Source organism: Lissotriton helveticus, chromosome 8 (genome assembly GCF_964261635.1).
Source record: "Lissotriton helveticus chromosome 8, aLisHel1.1, whole genome shotgun sequence".
Taxonomy (NCBI): Eukaryota; Metazoa; Chordata; class Amphibia; order Caudata; family Salamandridae; genus Lissotriton; species Lissotriton helveticus.
In genome coordinates this window covers 21,288,673-21,307,784 of record NC_136069.1, presented here as the reverse complement: position 1 = coordinate 21,307,784, position 19,112 = coordinate 21,288,673, and the positions used below count along the sequence as shown (strand labels likewise).

General features: G+C 49.3%; 1 protein-coding gene across 1 annotated transcript in view; it reads right to left on the bottom strand.

The window, feature by feature from the left end:
• Positions 1-18,845, bottom strand: part of PWP2 (PWP2 small subunit processome component) — a 163,963-nt gene extending 145,118 nt beyond the window's left edge. Inside the window, exon 1 of the mRNA XM_078656408.1 lies at positions 18,733-18,845. Within this exon, the coding sequence (XP_078512534.1) occupies positions 18,733-18,750 (18 nt within the window). The 5' untranslated portion in view covers positions 18,751-18,845. The remainder of the gene's footprint in view (positions 1-18,732) is intronic.
• Positions 18,846-19,112: the final 267 nt, after the last annotated feature.

The window sequence follows — 19,112 nt, the reverse complement described above, 5'->3', positions numbered from 1 at the left end:
GGTAAACTCAAAAAGTACACCACCAATCGCAACACCCAATACAGCGTTGGAAAGGGGAGGTCCAGGAGATGGACATAGGCTATATAACAAAATAAAAACATAATTAAAAAAAATTACCATAAAAAAAGTAGTCCCTTGAAAGTAGCGCCGGCCGCGAGGTGCGTCATGACATCAGGAGCAAGGGGAGGAGCGGCGTACGCTGACGTCCGAGCATTGATTGCAAAGAGCGGAGACTGGAGGACTGGTGAGACGTGATTGGAGCAACGACGCTGACGTCCGAGCATTGATTGCAAAGAGCGGAGACTGGAGGACTGGTGAGACGTGATTGGAGCAACCGAGAGGCGAAGAAAGGGGAACCCGATAAACGAGAGACGTGTGGCGAGTAGCAGAGAGGGTCAGGAAAGGGGTCACTCACTTGTGTGATAGTCACAAGGCAACAGCGATAGGAAGGGGGCGGAGTGACGTGATGCTGATGCAGCCAGGGAGCAGGTATTGAGGTACAAAGACCGAGCGCACGGGAAGGGGTGCTGCGACAAGGTGTAGTAGATGCCGCGTGGGAAGGGAACAGGTGACAAGGTGTAGTAGATGCCGCGTGGGAAGGGAACAGGTATGATGTATACAGCCAGCGGGAGCGCAAGGGATATGGCAGAAGGCTTGAGAGGGCTGGTATGCGTAGGGAGAACCAAATAGCGGCTTTTGCAGTACGATCATCCTGCAGCACAGTCAGAAAGTCAGTGAGCAAACTAACAAGAGTGGATATGATGCAGATGTGTCTACAGAAGTCGAAAGAATGCTTCCCTAGCATCTAAAAAGGTGACCAGGAGGTGGAAAAGTGGGCTCTTATGCAAACCCAAAACATGGTCTGAAAGAAAAGGTTTAAATACACCCAGAGCCTAACCGATCCCTTTTTCTACGTGCAGGCGGAGGCTCTGAAGCCTAATTGCTCCCGGACAACGTCGGGACGGGCTGCTAGTATATATATATATATATATATATATATATAGATATAGATAGATAAATAGAGTGAGGGCGACAGATACATAGAGTGAAGGCGATAGATACATGGAGTGAGGGCGATAGATAGAGTGAGGGTGATAGATAGAGTGAGGTGGCCTCGTGGTGGCCGAGGTGGTGGCCGTGGTGGTGGACATGGGGGTGGACATGGTGGTGGTGGATGTGGTGGACATGGTGGTGGTGGACATGGTGGTGGCGAACGTGGTGGTGGATGTGGTGGTGGTGGACGTGGTGGTGGGTGTGGTGATGGTGGGTGTGGTGGTGGACGTGGTGGTGGACGTGGTGGTGGACGTGGTGGTGGTGGACATGGTGGTGATGGACGTGGTGGTGGTGGACGTGGTGGTGGTGGACATGGTGGTGGTGTATGTGGTGGTGGTGGACGTGGTGGTGGTGGTAGACGTGGTGGTGGTGGTGGACGTGGTGGTGGTAGTGGTGGTGGTGATAGTGGTGGTGGGTGTGGTGGTGGTGGGGGACGTAGTGGTGGTGGACAACCGTGTCCAAGTGTGAACGAAGTCAGAGATGTGCTAGCGATTCTGAAGACACCATGATAAAAGCGGAGAAAGCTGCGTCTTGCATGGAAGGAAGAATAATAATAATAATAATCCACATTTGTAAAGCGCACAATCACCCGTAAGGGTCTCTAGGCGCTGGGGGTCGTCAGGAAGATTAAGCAAGCTATTGCCCAGAGTCACATGGTGCTGGGTTAACCTGCCGCCGGAGCCGGGGATCGAACCGTGATCCCCAGATTCCAACGTCAGTCGCCCTGGCCGCGGCGCCCATAATAAGCCAAGTTTGAGTAATACGAGGGCAAATCACACTATGGGTAAACGAGCAGTGTCAAATAAGTATGGGAGCGGAAACCAGGTGCAAATATGGGCAACAGCGATATAAATTGGACAATAGGATTACAAACCCGTGGTTCAGATGTTGAGTGTAAGAATAATACATGGGGCCCCAGCAGCCTGGTGAAAACCGTATGGTGTTTGGGCCGCCATGCGGGGAGAAGTGAATGACCCGAGGGTAATTAGAGGCAGGGCAATGGGAGAAAGGATGAACAGACGCACACCAGAACAAATATTATAGAGCGAGGTTCTCGATGGATCAGCGGGAAAAGCCCGGATGAGGTCCCCAACGTGGAAGGTCAGGAACACGTCGGTGACCAATTTGAGCAGAAAGGCAGAAGAGTATAAAGTGGCAATACTGGGAAGAGTAAAACGGGACTTGGGGCCACGCAGGCAAACGTGACAACGGTGTGCACGGTATACATGTGCAAAAAGGAAATACAGATCCCCAAAGTGAAGAGGGAACGTTAGGTTGTGGTGACCCTCTGGAAAAGAATATATAAAGGGAAAAGCGCAAGAAAGTAAAAAGTGGCAAGGCTAGAGGACACAAACAGATGTATATGTAAATGTACAGGAATTTATATAGCGCAAATCACCAAGCGGTTTCTAAGCGCTTGCTTAGGGAACCCGTCCTGGTATTCCCCTGTGAGATAAGCCCGGCAGGGTATCCGCAAGGTGAAAGCCAGGCATCCCGCCGCGAGGGGCCGTTGTGGAGATTAAGCAAGCTATTGCCCAGAGTCGCAGAGTGTGAACCCATGAATCGAGTAGGCACCGGAGCGAGAATTGTCGAGTCCATGGACATTTTAGGACTCAAGACCCCGCCGAGCCGGGATGTGGTGGATATATAAACGGCAAAGAGCAAGAAAGTAAAACAAGCTCTCGGCATTGCTGTGGCGGGGGCGGGTTACATGAGCTAAAAGTGAAAATCGTGAGCAAACAAAATACAAGAGGTAGCAAACGGGGCCGGAGGATCACATTCCTTTGAAGTCTGAAGCAGGGGGGGGAGGGGCGGAGAATCAGAGCGGCCGCGGTCGCTTTGATGTTCTGTCTTGTCTTGCTTTGTGGGAGGGGTAGGGGGAGCGAATTACTGTGCACGCGCCTGGCTCACATGAACTGTACGCGATCCACAGCTAGATAGACTTTTTGGACTGCTTGCTATAATCTCGCCTATCATCCCTTCCGGATGTAATAGGCGAGACCTAAAAAGGTGCACTTTCCTACAGTAAGAAAGTGTAAATAACGCTCCATAACATCAGTGCCCAGTAAGAAAGTGTAAATAATGCTCCATAACATCAGTGCCCAGTCTACAGTTAAATTTGTTCAAAGAAAATACTTTTTTAACAGGAGGGCTTAAACAGTAAAAAGTCAACAAAAAACATAAAACATACTAGGGGGTTCTGGTGTTGAAATTTGATACCAAACTTCAATGTACTGTCTTTGAGCTATCTAGCTTGAAATTGGAGTACGGTTCTTCAGTCGTTAGCGGCAGCTTTGCTCATGCTACGGGGTCATGATGGTGGACAAGGGATGCAGCCATGAGCACCACTGTAGTATCAAGTCGAGAGTAAAGTGATTCATCCCTTTAAATAAGTACCCAAACAAATCAACCCAACAAAACGGTATATACCTGCACCTTTTTCCCGGTTTATTCAGCACTCCGTAGTTTACAATAATCTCATTAACCTATCATCTTCATTTACAATAGGAACAACGCTCTAACATTCTTTTGGATGATGTCCGTTCTAGATATAAAAAATAAAAATAAAAAAATTAATCGAACTCAATTTAATAGGTAACCACCTCCGGCCAGCAGAAACAGACCCCACACCAGGGGTGAATGACAGACTACCTTATGGTCCCTTGGAGCTGGAGACGGGTGAACACAGGCACGAGGCACAGGAGGAGTCTGGTAAAGTGCAGGCTCACCACTGTCAATGCCAGAAGGGGATGCTCTGGTGAATTCTTGAGCTGTCCTGAGCAGCTGTACTGTTGTGATCTTGTGGCTCCTATGAGATCTCTGTCCCTTGAAATGTCCCCATCTAGGTATTAAAGTAAGCCCTGCCTTGTGCAGTTCATGCGGTGGATGGGGATGGCTCTACCTGGTAGGCACACTCCAGCTCCTTGTACAGACTGGGAAGCTCCACTTCTCTCTCCAGGTTACAGCAGCAAGGTAACTCTGCAGGCTTCCTGGACCTGGGTTGGAGGGCGAATGGTGACAATTAAGAGGTCCCACTTTAAGCTCACAGTCTTCTTTTAACACTGGAGACCAATCAAAAACAAGAATGAACCCAGTATTGATTCACCTCTGGTCGGCACAGTGAGAATCCAGAGCCAACCACAGGGTCTACAACACTGAAACATTTGTGATCTCCTCCAATCACTGAGAAAAGTCCTTTCTTGTTACTGGCCAGATGTCACAGCCCTCTGAGTTTCAAGAGATGTTACGCATTGGGCTCAGACTCAGCACTCCTCAGTCTCTTTTGCAAAGGAAGACAGTCACAGGACAGGAAATGGAGGGTGGGCGTGTTGCCCTCATGGCAAGGAAAACCTACTCTAGGTACATACGTGTCTCACACGGAGACAGGAAAGGTGTGCATGAGGGCCGATAGGTCTGATATAGACTTAGCCAGCTGACACAAAGGATAACACCATCTTGCACAGCATGAATGCATGACTCGCACAACTCTCGCACATAGATGCATCTTTCACACATGTTCCAAACATGATGAAGGCAAAGGACCCCAGTTATGGGGACTGCAAGGTCCTCTACTGGGGAAGCCTCTAAAGGATACTGTACCTCTGCATTATAACCATGCTGTCACCACGGTCATTCATAGCAGGGCTGAGGAAGCCAAATCCACCCTCACTCAGAAAGGAGATAGTGTTTGGTTGTCCCACTTCCTTTACAGCAAGTAAATATGTCAACAAACCCAGAACGACGTGGAGCACTTTCACTCAGCCCACATGAACGTCGAGAACACTGACCGTCCTGTCCTGTGCAGATGCGGTCGCTCCCCTCACCTGGTATCGTAGCGTAGCGCTTTGACTCTACCAAGTGCTCTTTCTACTGCTAGCCACTGTTGTTCATTTGCGCACTGCTGGGCTTTGTATTGCTCTGTGAATTTTCGATTGCTGAGTGCATTTGAGTGCATTTGCATTTGCTGAGTGCATACTGATTGCTGAGTGCATATCGTAGCGTAGCGCTTTGACACTACCAAGCGCTCTTTCTACTGCTAGCCTGTTGTTCATTTGCGCACTGCTGGGCTTTGTATTGCTTGGTAAATTATTGACTGTTGAGTGCATTTTATAACATCTGCTGCCAAATTTCGTAGCGCTTCTTACCTTACTAGTGCGCTTTGAACCGCTAGCCACTGCTGCACTAAATCTCCCCCATAGCGCTCCATTGTTGATATTGCTTTTGCCCCATCTCGCCCTGCCCTGCAGCATTTGTTATTGTTGCTGCCATTTTGTTTGCTGGGCCGTCCCACACCGTCCCTCCACCTCGCTCCCGCCTCCCAGCTGACCCTCCCACGCTCCGCCCCCTCCACTCTTCATTTATGACAGATGGACCTACGTGCAGCGTCCACGCGCAGCGGTCGCGCCAAAGGTAAGCCCGTCTGCGCCCGTCCGCGCCTGGACCGCGACCAGCGCCAGACCCCCTGCCCTATGCCGCTCCCAACCCCCCAGAGTAACTTATGATGCCGCTACTCTCCTCGCCCTCAACCCCGGACGCACCCCACTCTGCTGCGCAGCAACCCCAGGACGCACCCACGGCCCATTCTCTTGCCTCTCCTGTAAGTTCAACTGCGTCAGGACCCTCACCAAACACACTTCCTCCTCACTCAGCTCCGAACCCAACGACTTGAAATGCATCCTACTGAACACCCGCTCGGTCCACAGACATACAACCGAACTCTGGGACCTAATCGACACCGCGTCACCTGACATCGCTTTCCTCACCGAAACATGGATGAATGCTTCCTCCGCCCGACATCGCCATAGCCATACCGGACTCTTACAAGATCACTCGGAAAGACCACACCGATCAAACTGGAGGAGGCATCGCCATCGTCCATAGAAACACCATCAAAATTACAACCAGCGCTGACGACAATCTTGCATCCGCCGAACACCTCCACTTTCAGATCCACACCGACCCCAGGACCACGCTTAGAGGAACCCTCATCTACAGACCCCCAGGCTCCCGATCCCAATTCAGCGACGTCATCACTGACTTCGTCACCCCGCACGCCCTCGCCTCAGAGAACTACATTCTTCTAGGAGACCTCAACTACCACCTTGACAACATTCTCGACAACAACACCACCACCCTTCTGGACAACATGGCCAATCTCGGACTCAAACAACTTGTTGACACCCCCACCCATGTAGCCGGACACACGCTCGACCCTATTTTCACCTCCAGCAAACACATCTCCTTCGATCACACTACAGCTCTCCACTGGACGGATCACAGCTGTGTTCACTTCAGCTACAAAACAACCCTGACCCACAACCGTCCACAACCCTTTCCCCGAAGAAAATGGAACAAAATCACCACCGACCAACTCCTCACATCACTCAGCCTAAATACTCTCACCCCTGCAACGGACCCAGACCAAGCGGCCACCAACCTCAGGCAGTGGATTACCCACAGTGCAGACGAACTAGCACCCCTGAAAAAACACCAGTTGAAATCATCCAGCAAGAAGGCTCCCTGCTTCAATGATGACCTTAAAAAATCCAAGAAGACATGCCGCACCCTGGAGAAGAATTGGAGAAATGAACCAACCTCAGACAACATGACCTCCCTCAAGACAGCCACCCGCAAACACCACCAACTGATTCGATCCGCCAAGAAATCAGCATTTAAGGACCGTCTCGACAACAATTCGCATAACAGCAAGGAACTCTTCAATATCGTCAAAGAATTCACCAACCCTCCCGCAGCATCCAACGACATCACTAACTCCCAAGTCCTCTGCGATGCGTTATCCTCCTTCTTCTACAACAAAATTGCCGACATCCACAACAGCTTCAAGAATACTCCCAATGAACAACTCATCCCACCCCCTTCAGATCCCACCCTTCCAACTAACTACCTTAACTCTTGGAACCCAGTCACCATCGAAGACACCATTCGCCTCATGAACTCAATCCACTCTGGCTCACCTTCTGACCCCTGTCCCCACTACATCTTCAACAAAGCTGACTCCATCATCGCCCCCCATCTCCGCGACGTCATCAACTGCTCCTTCAACTCCGCCACCTTTCCAGAAATATGGAAACACGCCGAACTCAGCGCCCTTCTGAAAAAACCAACAGCAGACCCCTCAGAACTGAAAAACTACCGACCCATTTCCCTCCTCCCTTTCCCGGCCAAAGTCATCGAGAAAGCCGTCAATAGCCAACTCGCAGCCTTCCTTGAATCCAGCAACTCATTGGATCCCTCACAGAACGGCTTTCGAGCTAAACACAGCACCGAAACCGCCCTCATTGCGGCGACCGACGACATCCGAGCACTCCTGGACAACGGTGAAACAGTGGCCCTCATTCTACTCGACCTCTCCGCCGCCTTCGACACTGTCTGTCATAACACCCTCATACAACGCCTCAACAACATCGGCATTCAAGGTAAAGCCTTGGACTGGATCATCTCGTTCCTTGCCGGGAGAACCCAGAGAGTCCGACTCCCCCCTTTCTACTCAGAGCCCACCGAAGTCATCTGCGGCGTACCTCAAGGCTCCTCACTCAGTCCCACCCTCTTCAACGTCTACATGAGTCCCCTCGCCTCCATCGCACGTCAACACAACCTCAACATCATCTCCTACGCCGACGACACCCAGCTAATCCTTTCCCTCACCAAAGACCCCAACACCGCCAAAAACAACCTCCACGAAGGTATGAAAGAAGTAGCCGAATGGATGAAACAGAGCCGCTTAAAACTCAACTCAGACAAAACGGAGGTGCTCATCCTAGGATCCTCCCCCTCAGCTTGGGACGACTCCTGGTGGCCTTCCGCTTTGGGATCAGCGCCCTCACCCACAGACCATGCACGTAACCTTGGCTTCATTCTAGACTCCTCTCTCTCAATGTCCAGACAAGTCAACGCCGTATCGTCCTCCTGCTTTAACGTCCTTCGCATGCTCAAAAAGATCTTCCGCTGGATCCCCATCGAAACGAGAAAAACTGTCACCCATGCACTGGTCACGAGCCGACTGGACTATGGCAACACACTCTACGCCGGAATTACAACAAAATTGCAGAAAAAGCTCCAGCGCATCCAAAACGCATCAGCAAGACTCATTTTAGACATCCCGCGCCAAGAGCACATCACCGGTCACTTAAAAAACCTCCACTGGCTTCCCGTCAACAAAAGAATTACTTTCCGCCTTCTTACCCACGCACACAAGGCCCTTTATAATCTAGGACCCGAATGCCTCAACACCCGACTGTCCTTCTACTATCCCACCCGCCAACTAAGATCATCCAATCAAGCCCTCGCCGCAGTCCCGCGCATCCGAAAAACCACCATGGGTGGCAGATCCTTCTCCTTCCTGGCTGCCAAGACCTGGAACTCACTCCCCACCCACCTCCGCCTTACTCACAATCACACCTCCTTCAGAAAAGAACTGAAAACATGGATATTCGACAAACAATGAACCCCTCCACCTAGCGCCTTGAGACCCTCTGGGTGAGTAGCGCGCTTTATAAATGCCTGAACTTGAACTTGGAGAAAAAACACAGGGTGATCCATAGATCAGTAACAGGGCAACACGGAACATCTTTAAAAAGATAGATTTTCATCCAGGGCCAAACTTGCCTATAGGGCAATGTAGCAGTGATTGAAGGGTTGGTTTGACAAGTCTGTGCGTGGAGCAGTTTTATGGAAAGGCAGTTTTTATGCTGGATTCTCCTTTAGCATACACAGATTCAAGAAGTCCCCTATATGTTGTAAAACACCTGGCACAGTATGCCATGACGAGTTAAAAACTGCTCCAATTTACAAATGGAGGCCACTTTTATGATGATGCCCGGGCCGATTTTCTGCTCCAGTTTGACCATGTCTTTTCCCCCAACACCATGAAAAAGGCATCAGCTACTGCTTTCACGCAGGCAAACACTGTCAGAGCACTAAATCCTAGAGCAGCTTCATGCTGATGGAGTGAAATGTGACTTATAAAGCACACAGCTACTCCATGGAGTGCCCCGTGCTGAGCTTTCAAACATCCACGAGGTGCAGTGTAATCGCTTAGGCTTGTTAGAAGAGCCAGGTATTCAACCCTTTCTTAAACTAGGTGGAAGCAGCTACAGAGCATAGCTCAAAGGGAAGTTTGTTCCAAGCCACTGGTCCAAAGTAGGAGAAGGTCCTCAATTAACCCGTGGTATCTTGGCTGGAGCTCCATTGGCTTCCCTTTCCGGCCTGCATAATCTTCAAAACCTGCTGCACAATTTAAAGCCATCATGACCAGCACCCACTAATGTTGCAGACAAAATCAGCATCTCTGGTATTTCTCAACACACCCTCAGCCAGGACACCATCAGACTGCAGACTAAGAAGTGTATGTGACAGCAAGCACTAATGGGGTCAGAACCCCACAGCTGACCCTGTGCTTTGTTTCCGGTTGACTGGGCTATACTTCTTGCGTGGGTGTATGTGGCATTTCTATGGCGCAAACCTAGCCAAAAAGGCAGCGCAGCGTTGTACAGAGAAAATGACCAGCATAATGTAAACGAGCAATAAGAGGAGCAGTTGGTTTGTGGACTGTTAATGTATTGTGATGTGGCACTCTTGAAAAAGGTGCGTCTTCAACTCAACTGCAAGGACCCAAAACATTTCCCGATCACTGACATAATCTGTGGCTGAAGAGAGAGAGAGAGTTGTTTAATTTAATGTGTAAGTTCTTAGACAATGCTGGCAGTATAGATTGGCCTGTAGTTTAATTGATCAGTAGGGTCAGTTGAGGGTTTATTCAATAGGGGCAGAATTTTAGCCTGCTTCCACGACACAGGGACTATTGCGGAGGACAACAATGCAGGTTTGGAGGATCAGCTGGAGATCCTGATTTTAGACCACATATCGCCGCCAGATGCCTCCAAGGGAACATGCTGGAAATTTAAGAGTGAGGTCATAGTGGAAGAGGCTGGGCTGGAACATACTGTCCCCATCGGACTCTCCACTGTCTGGACATCTGATGGAGGTTATGTGATCATATTTCTTCAGGCCCTGGATGAGACGTTGTGGCGATTCAGAAGGAGGGACACTGAGGCGGGAGCGTGGTAAAGAGGGTTTTATTTTTATAAAGGTCTTTTTACGTCTCTGGGTGAGTCTTTCTCTGGCTAAAGCTGCTGGATCCAAGGTGTCAGCTAGGGTGTTGGACCGTCCTGGACTTGCACGCCGGCGCTCTGGTTCTCTGGGGGCGCGGTCGTCGTCTCTCGCCGTGTTCCAGCGCCACATGCGGGGAGAAAAGGACACTCTCAGTAAGACGTTCAATGGTTGATAATTGCCCAAGAGGGAACCGGGGAAGTGAAGACACCGGTGTATCTATTTACACTCTGTGTTAGGCATGGTGAGGACACTCTGTGCGGAAAGGTGGGGTAGCCAAGAAGTAACAAGCATTGGAAATGCAATAGGTCTCGCAGCATTAGAGTTAGTGCTTTTAGAATTGTTTATGGGTTTTTTTGTAAATCTTTAGCATTTTTGTTTCCTGTAGCCAATGCTAAAGAATTAAAAAAAAAAAACCATAAACATTTCTAAAAGCTCTAACTCAAATGCTCCGAGACCTATTCCACTGTGTGAGGGTGAGTGAGGGTGAGTGAGGGTGAGTGAGGGTGAGTGAGGGTGGGTGAGGGTGAGTGAGGGTGAGGGGTTGAGGGTGAGTGAGAGTGAGGGTGAGTGAGGGTGAGGGTGAGTGAGGGTGAGTGTGAGTGAGGGTGAGTGAGGGTGAGTGAGGGTGAGTGAGGGTGAGGGGTTGATGTTGAGGGTGAGGGGTTGAGGGTGAGTGAGGGGTTGAGGGTGAGTGAGGGTGAGGGTGAGTGAGGGTGAGGGGTTGAGGGTGAGTGAGAGTGAGGGTGAGTGAGGGGTTGAGGGTGAGTGAGGGTGAGGGTGAGGGGTTGAGGGTGAGTGAGGGTGAGGGGTTGAGGGTGAGTGAGGGTGAGGGTGAGTGAGGGTGATGGGTTGAGGGTGAGTGAGGGTGAGGGTGAGTGAGGGTGAGGGGTTGAGGGTGAGTGAGGGTGAGGGTGAGTGAGGGTGAGGGTGAGTGAGGGGTTGAGGGTGAGTGAGGGGTTGAGGGTGAGTGAGGGGTTGAGGGTGAGTGAGGGGTTGAGGGTGAGTGAGGGTGAGGGTGAGTGAGGGTGAGGGGTTGAGGGTGAGTGAGGGACCGCAAAGCTATAGGGGGCAGAAATACCACAGGAGGGGGCTATAGCATAAATACCACTGGGAGTTGATAGAGCGGGAAAACGGCCAGAGATTTGCAGGGCAGAGAGAGCACCACAGCGAGACAGCAAGGTGCGAACTGTGTGAGATATTGTGACCGGCGCACGGTGGGGCATTCCCAGGGTAGAAACGCACTGGGACAGTGGCAGGACAGAGAACCCGCGCGAAGCTGGAATGGCAAGAAGATCTCTGGGGTTGGTATGGGTTGAGTACCACTAAGGCTGGTAGGAGGGGTGTACCACGTGAGACTGGGGAGTGTGAAATAGGAGCAGCTTTGTGAAAAACGCCGGAGGGTGGTCCGTGGAGAATTTGGAGATTATTGAAAGCATGGCGGCGCCCCCAGATGTTCTTGTTCTGCGTACAGTGTTGTGGACGCGCAAATAGCCGGAAATCCGTGAATTGCTCACGGCAGCAGCGGCGGTGTTGCAGGACTCCTGCATGGTGCTTGCCAGAACTTGGATAACTTCAGAGAATACGGATAAAGTACATTTCAATGCACGCAGGAGACTCCAGGAAAAGGTGCAAGGCGCACCGAAAATGGAACTGCCTGACAGGATGCAGATTTAGAAGGTCGCGTGCCAAATGCAAATAATTAAGACAGTGCTGCATTCCGTAATGTAGCCCGTGAAGCAGCATGCTGGAACAATGACAGAGGGATCTGCTTAGCAAAACAGTCATTCCAGGGAAAACAGCATGACCAGGCGAGAGCAGAATGCTGTGACGCACTTAAAGCAGGCATGGAAATTCTGCCAGGCTAACTCAATCTATCTTCGATGATTCAAGTCTCTTCTGCAGGTAAAGATTACGAAGCGGACGGCACATGAGCGTTTGTTATAATGCAAACCGCTCGAGCTAACTCGACAGACGTCTGAAGCAGGACCAGGGCGCCTAGAAGACCACCCGAGGTGATACACAGTGGTATGCAAGGGATGGCACCCACTCATTCGATCTCACGCAGGTTCACATAATAACAGCTCTCTAACACTCTAGGTCAAATTTTGAAGTGCATATTAGGGAGTCAGGGAGGAGATATGGTGGTGGTGGGGGGGAGGGGGGGTAGTGTTGCTAAAGGAGATTTTGAAAATCGTCAGGTCATTTAAGATATAAATGCGCGAGCGATAAGGATTAACACAACCAAGAATGGGGAAATGAAGCAAAATACACGCAGAATGGGGCAAGTGGCAAGACAAACTTGAAACAAAAGGGGGAGGGTAAGGGTTCGTAGGCATGCTATAGATGCCGATCCTGCCACGCCTCTGTAGCAAACTAGAAACTATATGGTAGGCAGGGACATTCGGAAAGATGTCAGCTACTTTAGGCAGTGTTCTATCTACCGTAACAGCATAAAAATTTTTTTTTAAAACGGTTCGACTTAATGGTTTGACGGTAAGAGCTGTAATTTTAAGTACTGAAAAATAGAGCTTGTGCAAAATTCCATGAAAAATAAACTGGAAATCTTTAGATTTATACAGCAGCTGAGGAAATTGCCCACTTATTTTCATTTTTTTCCATTTCAAAATACTTATTTTTTTTCACGCTGCATACAGACATGTAACATAATTTTGTTAAAGATTTGATCCAAACTTCAAGTTACCGGCAATATTTTCCATTATACAGAAAACCATGGCAGTTCACAGCAGCTGTGCTTTAATGTACAACAAATCGGGAATCTTTTTTTATTCCACTGATACATTTGCCTTTTAGCGGAATTGGAAGTAACATTTTCTTAACAGCTAAGGTGTGTTTAAATTGTGCCTGTGGTGGTGGGCCCGCACACTCGATGGTGACCCAGAGCTAAACAGAGAAAGACAGAAAACGAAGAAAGACCGAGGAAGATATAGATAGAAAAACAGTCACAAAGGAAGACAACAAAGATGAAAACAAGACGGAGGGAAGAGAGGGGAGGGGGGAGGAGAAATGCGACACGGCGGGAAGGGGAGGGGGCGGAGCGGGTACAATAAACAAGACGGAGGGAAGAGAGGGGAGGGGGGAGGAGAAGTGCGACAGGGGAAATGCGAGACGGCGGGAAGGGGAGGGGGCGGAGCGGGTAAACAAAGACGGACGTGCACGCGCTTTTAAGCTCAATGTGTCAGGTCCTAGCCTTCGCGCCTGCATTGCGAACTACATTTCCCAGGGATTGCGGGCCAAGAACTACACTTCCCATGATCCTTTGCGGCCCTCGCGATATAGCGTTACCGAGCGGCTTGCTCAGAGCTAGTGATTCTGGATTCCCCAGCGGGAGCGGCTGCTCTCCGTTCCGGTGCTTCGTCCCAGGAGCGAGGTCTGCGTTTGTGTGTCAGCGCGGAAGACTTTTCCTGGCTAGGTATTCGTTCTTGATTGTGTGCCTTTGTTTGCTGGCTCCTCAAACTGTAAGTGAGTCAAACTTTACCTCGGACAGGCTCTGCAACTCTTAGAGCTGGTGCTGTCACAACGTCTGTGGACACGGCGTGTTTATTTTACGTTCTTTGTTTCTTTCTTGACTACGGTGCGTCAAGTGGCGGAATGAAGGGGGGAGATTTCTCCTCATTGCCGTCATGAATTCCTGAGGTGTGTTTAAACCTCGTATTTGGATTACAATTCCCAAAGCGGAAAGCAGTGGCAGTGTGCTACACTTCACCGTGTTTGGTTGGGTCTGCTTAAAGGGAGGTCACATGTTCAAAGCAAGGATTTCAATGAAGTAATTGATATCGCACTTTGTGGAAACAGGCCTCTGCAGTATACCCCTAGTAGCTTGCATAACTTGATCTGCTGGATAGCAGGAACTGATGATCGTGCTGATCTTTCTTGGTGTTAGACATTTATTGAGGAAGAGTGTTACCACTCTGAGGGTGTGTGGAATTAACATACCATTAATAGATAATGTACCTGGTGTGCTCATCCTGTATATGTTAACTGTGTTCCTTGTGTTGCATAGGGATTGGAGGAAAGGGATGAAGGTCGTCGAGCGGAGAATGATTCATGTTTGATGCAGGTGATTAGTTCTTCTAGCGAGACTTTAATGAGAGTAGTCTTAAGGAAATGTGCTAACCTGTTCTTTTGTTTTACAGCTTCCTTTCCCTGCTGCCCCCTCCTTTCCTTCCTTGGGTTTTCCCCGTTTACGGGGTTTTTCCCTCACCGTATCACCCGAACACCCTGTGCATTTCAGTCAGGGTGTTTGGGAGGTCCGGAGGTGGAGCTTATTGCTGCGAATGAATCCTGCAGAGTGCTGATCCTGACACAATGCGCATGCGCATTGAGCTTAAAAGTCACGGGCACTGCAAGGAATCGCCACGATTCCTTGCAGTGTGGATAAAGAGCGGATAAGTCCCAATACTCTCGCCTTGCTCGATGCGCATGCGCATCGACAGGCGAGACCTAAAAAGGGGGGGATGTGAGGGAGAAAAAAGGGGCGAGGAAAGCAGTCAGGAAGAAGGGGGGTCTCTGTACATCTCTACACGGAGGCGGAGCGTGGCTGGGCGCTGAGCGATAACGTTGGCCTCCTGGCTCTGTCCCTCGGTCGGCCTCGCTTCCTTTGACTCGCTCTCCACTCTTCTCCGCGTTGGCTCGCTCTCCGCTCTTCTCCACGTTGGCTCGCTCTCCGCTCTTCTCCTCCTCGGTGTCGAAGCACCCCGGACTTCCTCCTTCCGGGCTTCTTAGCAGCCTGATTGGTAGTGCGTCACCTAGGGGCATGTCTGCTTCCCCTCCTCTCATTGGTAGATACCGCAATGACGCTGTAGGGGGGTGTGTCTCTGACTCGAAGCCGGCCCCGTAAAAGTTACATGCCTCTCCTTGCGTCTCGGGCTGCTCCCACCAGCTGAGAGAGTCTGTCTCCCACGGTTCCTGGGACGATGAAAGAGAGGCAGGACATGAGTTATGTTTCCACCAGTCGTGAACCAGGGTAGAGTTCGATACCCTCCCAGCCTCCCTGCTACAGACGTGCTGCATCATGTAGGATGCCCTTAGTGGGTGCCAGCGTGGAGTCTGGGAGGTCATGGAGTATGGCGTTACCACCACCCACATGTGCGAGTACGAAGGCTTCAACAGCAATTCTGAAATGGCTTTTCAGACCAATAGTTGCACTGTCCTTAGAGAAGAGAGCTGGTACCAGTCTGCTTCTGTTTTGTGGTAATGTGCTACTTCAGGATGAGATCCATGCCCAGGGTGAACATAAGTGACTTGGCATTCAGTGGCAGTGGGGTTAGAAGTCGGTCAACTTGCATATAATTGAGCCAGGTTTGTACTGTTCTCTTTTTCTACACAAATAACAGGAATTCTATCTTCGTTGGGTTTATCTTCAAGTAAGTGCCGAACATCAAGGCCATGATGATGTACAGGTAGTATGTGAAGTGTTGAATATCTAAAGCAGACACTATTTTCATGTAATGGGGAATCCTGATGCTGTTAGCTGTGAGAAGAGCACCAAGCTTCTCCATCTAGAGCTTGAAGATGACGGCAGACAGTATGGAACCATTTGAGAATCCATGGGTGATGGGAACCTGAGACCTGGAAGCGCCCATGCGAACTAACTGGTGATGGTTGGAAAGTAGGAGGTGATCCTGTGAAGGAGAAAGTCAGTGAATCATATTTGAGACTCAAGGCAACGTATTAGGGTGGGGTGGTCAACTGTGTTTTATTTTACTCATTAAGAGGAAAGCTTGAATTATGGTGGCCAATACTGCATCTGTTTAACGAGTGAGGCAATGCCGAGTACTCTAAACAAGCATTGGCATTGCCAATAGGTCTCGCTTGTGGGACCTTATAAGCACATCTTCCACCTCATTATTTTGCAGCCTAGGCACATGTTCCAATGCCGCCCAGCGAGTGGCGCTGTTTCCTCACATGAGGTAAAGAAGGAAGAGAAATGCACGGCCGTGAAAGTGGCTCTCGGGGCGCATTCCTTTGAAGTGTCGGGTCTGATGCAATTATGCGAGGCAGGCTGGTTAGGAAGCAAATGGCAAGGGAAGGAGGCTGAGGCTTTGATGTGGGGAGTCACAAGTGAAGTGAATAATTAGGGGAGGAGAACTGGCAGGCTGATAGGCAGAAGGCTCAGGCAAGCTCGTGCACGAAGGAGCTTGCTGTCACGTGATTCACGTGAACTTAAAGAAAACTGCAGCCCAAGAAGCCCTTGGTTTCACGAGGATTTTGGCTACTTGAATTCTCGCTCCGCTCGATGCGCTTGCGCGCATCGATAGGTCGCGAGACCTAAAAATGCGTAATACCCTGGGGGCACTTATCTTCAACCCCTGTCCCTGCCTGGCTGACTTATGTCACTCTAATTTGCTGAGCCAGACCACTTATTTATGTCAATGTGCAGAAACTCCTGTTTCTCTCCAGTCTAGCAACAATGTACAACTGGGCAGAGAAGAACTACTAAGCTCTTAATAGTAATAGCACACAGAAAACATAGTTCAAGCCAGACACGTGACATGGAGGTCATCAGCTACTGAGAACCCCCATCAGCACACCTTACACAAATCACTGATTTAACCACAAAGTGGAAAAAAATTCGATAGAAAATTCAACAGGCCAAAGCCGTCCAATCAGATAACGTTTTAATATTTATGGATGCTATATATTATATAGCATCCATAAATATTAAAACAAGCATTGGCAATGACAATAGGGCTGACTTTAAAGTAATGTGTATAGTGATGTAAAACATTACAAGTAAAAAAGAATGTGAACACATTTGTGGGAAGTAAAGAGCTGTAGAATAATAGAGTGTAGGTTAAAAAGTCAGGTGACGGTTGCACTGTCATGCCAGACCTAAAAATCATTGTAGGTTAATGGTTTCCCTACTCCCACTTGTGCTGCTGCCACGGAAAAACAAATGATCTAGTTATTTAACACACTTTAGCATGCCAACGTCATGTGTATGCCCCTGATAGTTCAAGCTCAACCACCTGGGTAAACAAAATGACCACAGCTGCTTGGACGGCAAGCACTTTTTTGTGGAAGCGCACGATTTCTGCCCAATCACAGCATGTACTCCTGGCGGCTAACACGTGAGTAGAGCAAGAGCCCCTCTTTAGTGATACCCATAATTGTCTGGCTACAGCTACGCTCTCAAGTCAAACTATAACAACGACGAAAAATCAAAATATGTAAATTACCTCTCATAACACAACATATCTATAAATACAACCAGGTACATTTCTGCTTTAGACTACTCTGGGCTTGACAGCTGCTTTGATCTAAGTTAGTATATTTAACCTATTGCGATACATATTGCAGAAGATCCTAACAGATCTACTCTAACTAGAGTTAACTCCCCAAGTACTGTTTTCGTAAAATTAGCATCTCCCTAAAGGACTACCCATTTGTGGTTGCAAGTGGTTGCACGAGGCCATTTGACTGTTTCTCTGGTGAAACGCTCTATTTTACGTTGTTTTTGTCACAAAATAAGAGAAATGTTTAAAAATATAGCTATCTGAAATTGGTGGTAGTACAACAAAAAGCTGTGTGCAGGACACTTATAATGTAAACATTCTTAACAAGCCATGAGGCACATTAACGATCACAAATGAAGCTAAATCTGATTTTTTTTTTATGCGCACGCCCTAAAACTGACAAGTCACAGCCTCTCCAGCTCATGGCACTGAGAAGGCTCCACATGGAACTGGTGACAGGGCCACACTTCCACCCCAGCTGATACCAGCAGCAGAGGGCACGGACAGACACCTCCCTGCCCACAGACAGGCGCCTAGAAGAGAAGGCACCGATGTGTGCACAAATCAGTTCTTCAAAGAGAGAGATCCAGTCGAGTCGGCAGGCTCTTGGGCTCTGTCTGTGGGGGGCAGTGATAAACACGCTGGAATGACAGGGGGCTGCGCCCTGTGCCTTCCCCTGGCATCTCTGGGGCCCCAGAGAGTGGCATCATACTGCACTGGGATGAAGCACTTGCAGGTGACTGCACAGAGAATGTAAAACGATACAAATAAGTAAATAAAAGGCAAGACTCGTATGAGATTTTTGTAGAGCTGTTTGCCATAATCATAGGCTGGACACCTCCTTTGTTTACCCTTTACAATTGGTAACTAAACGACTATATTTATGGTCACCTGTTACAACTTTCATTGACGCAAGTGCTAAAAGCAACCTCCAGCTACAACCATCTGAACAATTCTGTATTCCACTGATGGATGTTAAGGTTGCATCTATATTGTTTTATTTATTAGTCCAATTCATGAACTGTTGATTGTAATGGTCTTATTTTGTACTGATATGATATTGCTATTTCGTATTGCATGTGGACACCTTCATTATTCTCAATAAAAAAAAAATCTGAACTTAAAAAAAAAAAGGCAAGACTCGAGGCTGGAGTCAGAAGAGATGGACGGGTACAGACTCCGGGTGGAGCTGAGCCGCGGGCCCTGCAGGCTCCTCACACCGCGGGGTCCAGGGGGGGGGGGGGGTCACCCCGAGTTCTTGGGACTGCACCCCCTGAGCCCCCGCACTCACCCGGTAGTTGAACTTCATGCTGAGGCTGTACTTCAAATGCTCATACACACATGCAGCACCGTGCACGGGATCACTTCCGGGATACTAGGAAACACTTCCGGGGCACGGACCGGCTATTGACTCTAAGAACTAGAGCGGTATCGTAGATATCATAATGTGCCGCTACAGTCTGTTAGAATCAGCCATTTTAAAACGTAGCAGGGTGAATATGTACGTAAGCTCGGCCCATGCTTGAGTTAAGACACCACTGCTACTAACTATAGTTTTTAGACTATTGCTAGTCCGTCTTCAGCGGGAGCTCGGCGGCCATCTTGGAAAGGTGCACTTCCATGGATGGTTCACCTTCGTGTTCTTCAAACAGTGCATTTGGCGGCCATCTT